Source organism: Sinocyclocheilus grahami, unplaced genomic scaffold (assembly GCF_001515645.1).
Source record: "Sinocyclocheilus grahami isolate Dianchi unplaced genomic scaffold, SAMN03320097.WGS_v1.1 scaffold70.1, whole genome shotgun sequence".
Classification (NCBI taxonomy): Eukaryota; Metazoa; Chordata; class Actinopteri; order Cypriniformes; family Cyprinidae; genus Sinocyclocheilus; species Sinocyclocheilus grahami.
Genome location: NW_015505249.1, coordinates 1786718 through 1787356, shown reverse-complemented (window position 1 = coordinate 1787356; position 639 = coordinate 1786718). Strand labels below are relative to the sequence as shown.

Below are 639 nucleotides of genomic sequence, written 5' to 3'. Positions count from 1 at the left end.
CAGACTGATGTAAGTTTAGATGAATAGCCCATATGACAAGTAGCTCACCCAATCGGTGGCTGTGTAACTGGCTTTGCACGGGCTAAAATTGCATTTGTGCTGAAAAGCTTTATAACCAAGGCTCTTTGCAAAGCTCCTCAAAGCTCTTGCTGGCTCGGTCAAGTGAACAGCGTGGCATAAAAGAGCCACCAAAAGCTATCGGATGAACATTTGGAAAAAGCTGGCACTGCCTTGCCCCAACACACTTCATCTTCCCTTATTTTGGAAATATGAGCCACGGCCCGTGGAGTGTTTCCTTTGGCACACCACTTGGAAACAGTCAAACGAAAGACTGAACAGGATCAAATCTCGACATCCTCATTAGAGGACACTAAAGAGGGAAGGATATTGGAAAAGCAGACCTTTTCTGTGCCCTCTTCTCCTCTCCTGACTATTAAACATCACTCACTTTCATCTGCACCACCAGGACAGAAAAGCGAAAATTTCTTCCCTTGAGTTTTATCACATGGTTTCCATTTGTCCACCCACCCATCCCCTTCCTCAGCGACGCTGATTCAGGCCAATGTTTTAACACATCGTGATACACTAGATAGGGCACATCCTGCCCTGCACCTTCACATGCTGATAGAGTTACTGCAG

The 639-nt window shown here is 46.0% G+C and overlaps 1 protein-coding gene across 1 annotated transcript in view; it reads right to left on the bottom strand.

The window, feature by feature from the left end:
* Positions 1-639, bottom strand: part of LOC107585444 (integrin alpha-9-like) — a 103978-nt gene that overhangs the window by 37834 nt on the left and 65505 nt on the right. The window contains exon 18 of the mRNA XM_016272461.1: positions 449-633. Within this exon, the coding sequence (XP_016127947.1) occupies positions 449-633 (185 nt within the window). The remainder of the gene's footprint in view (positions 1-448; positions 634-639) is intronic.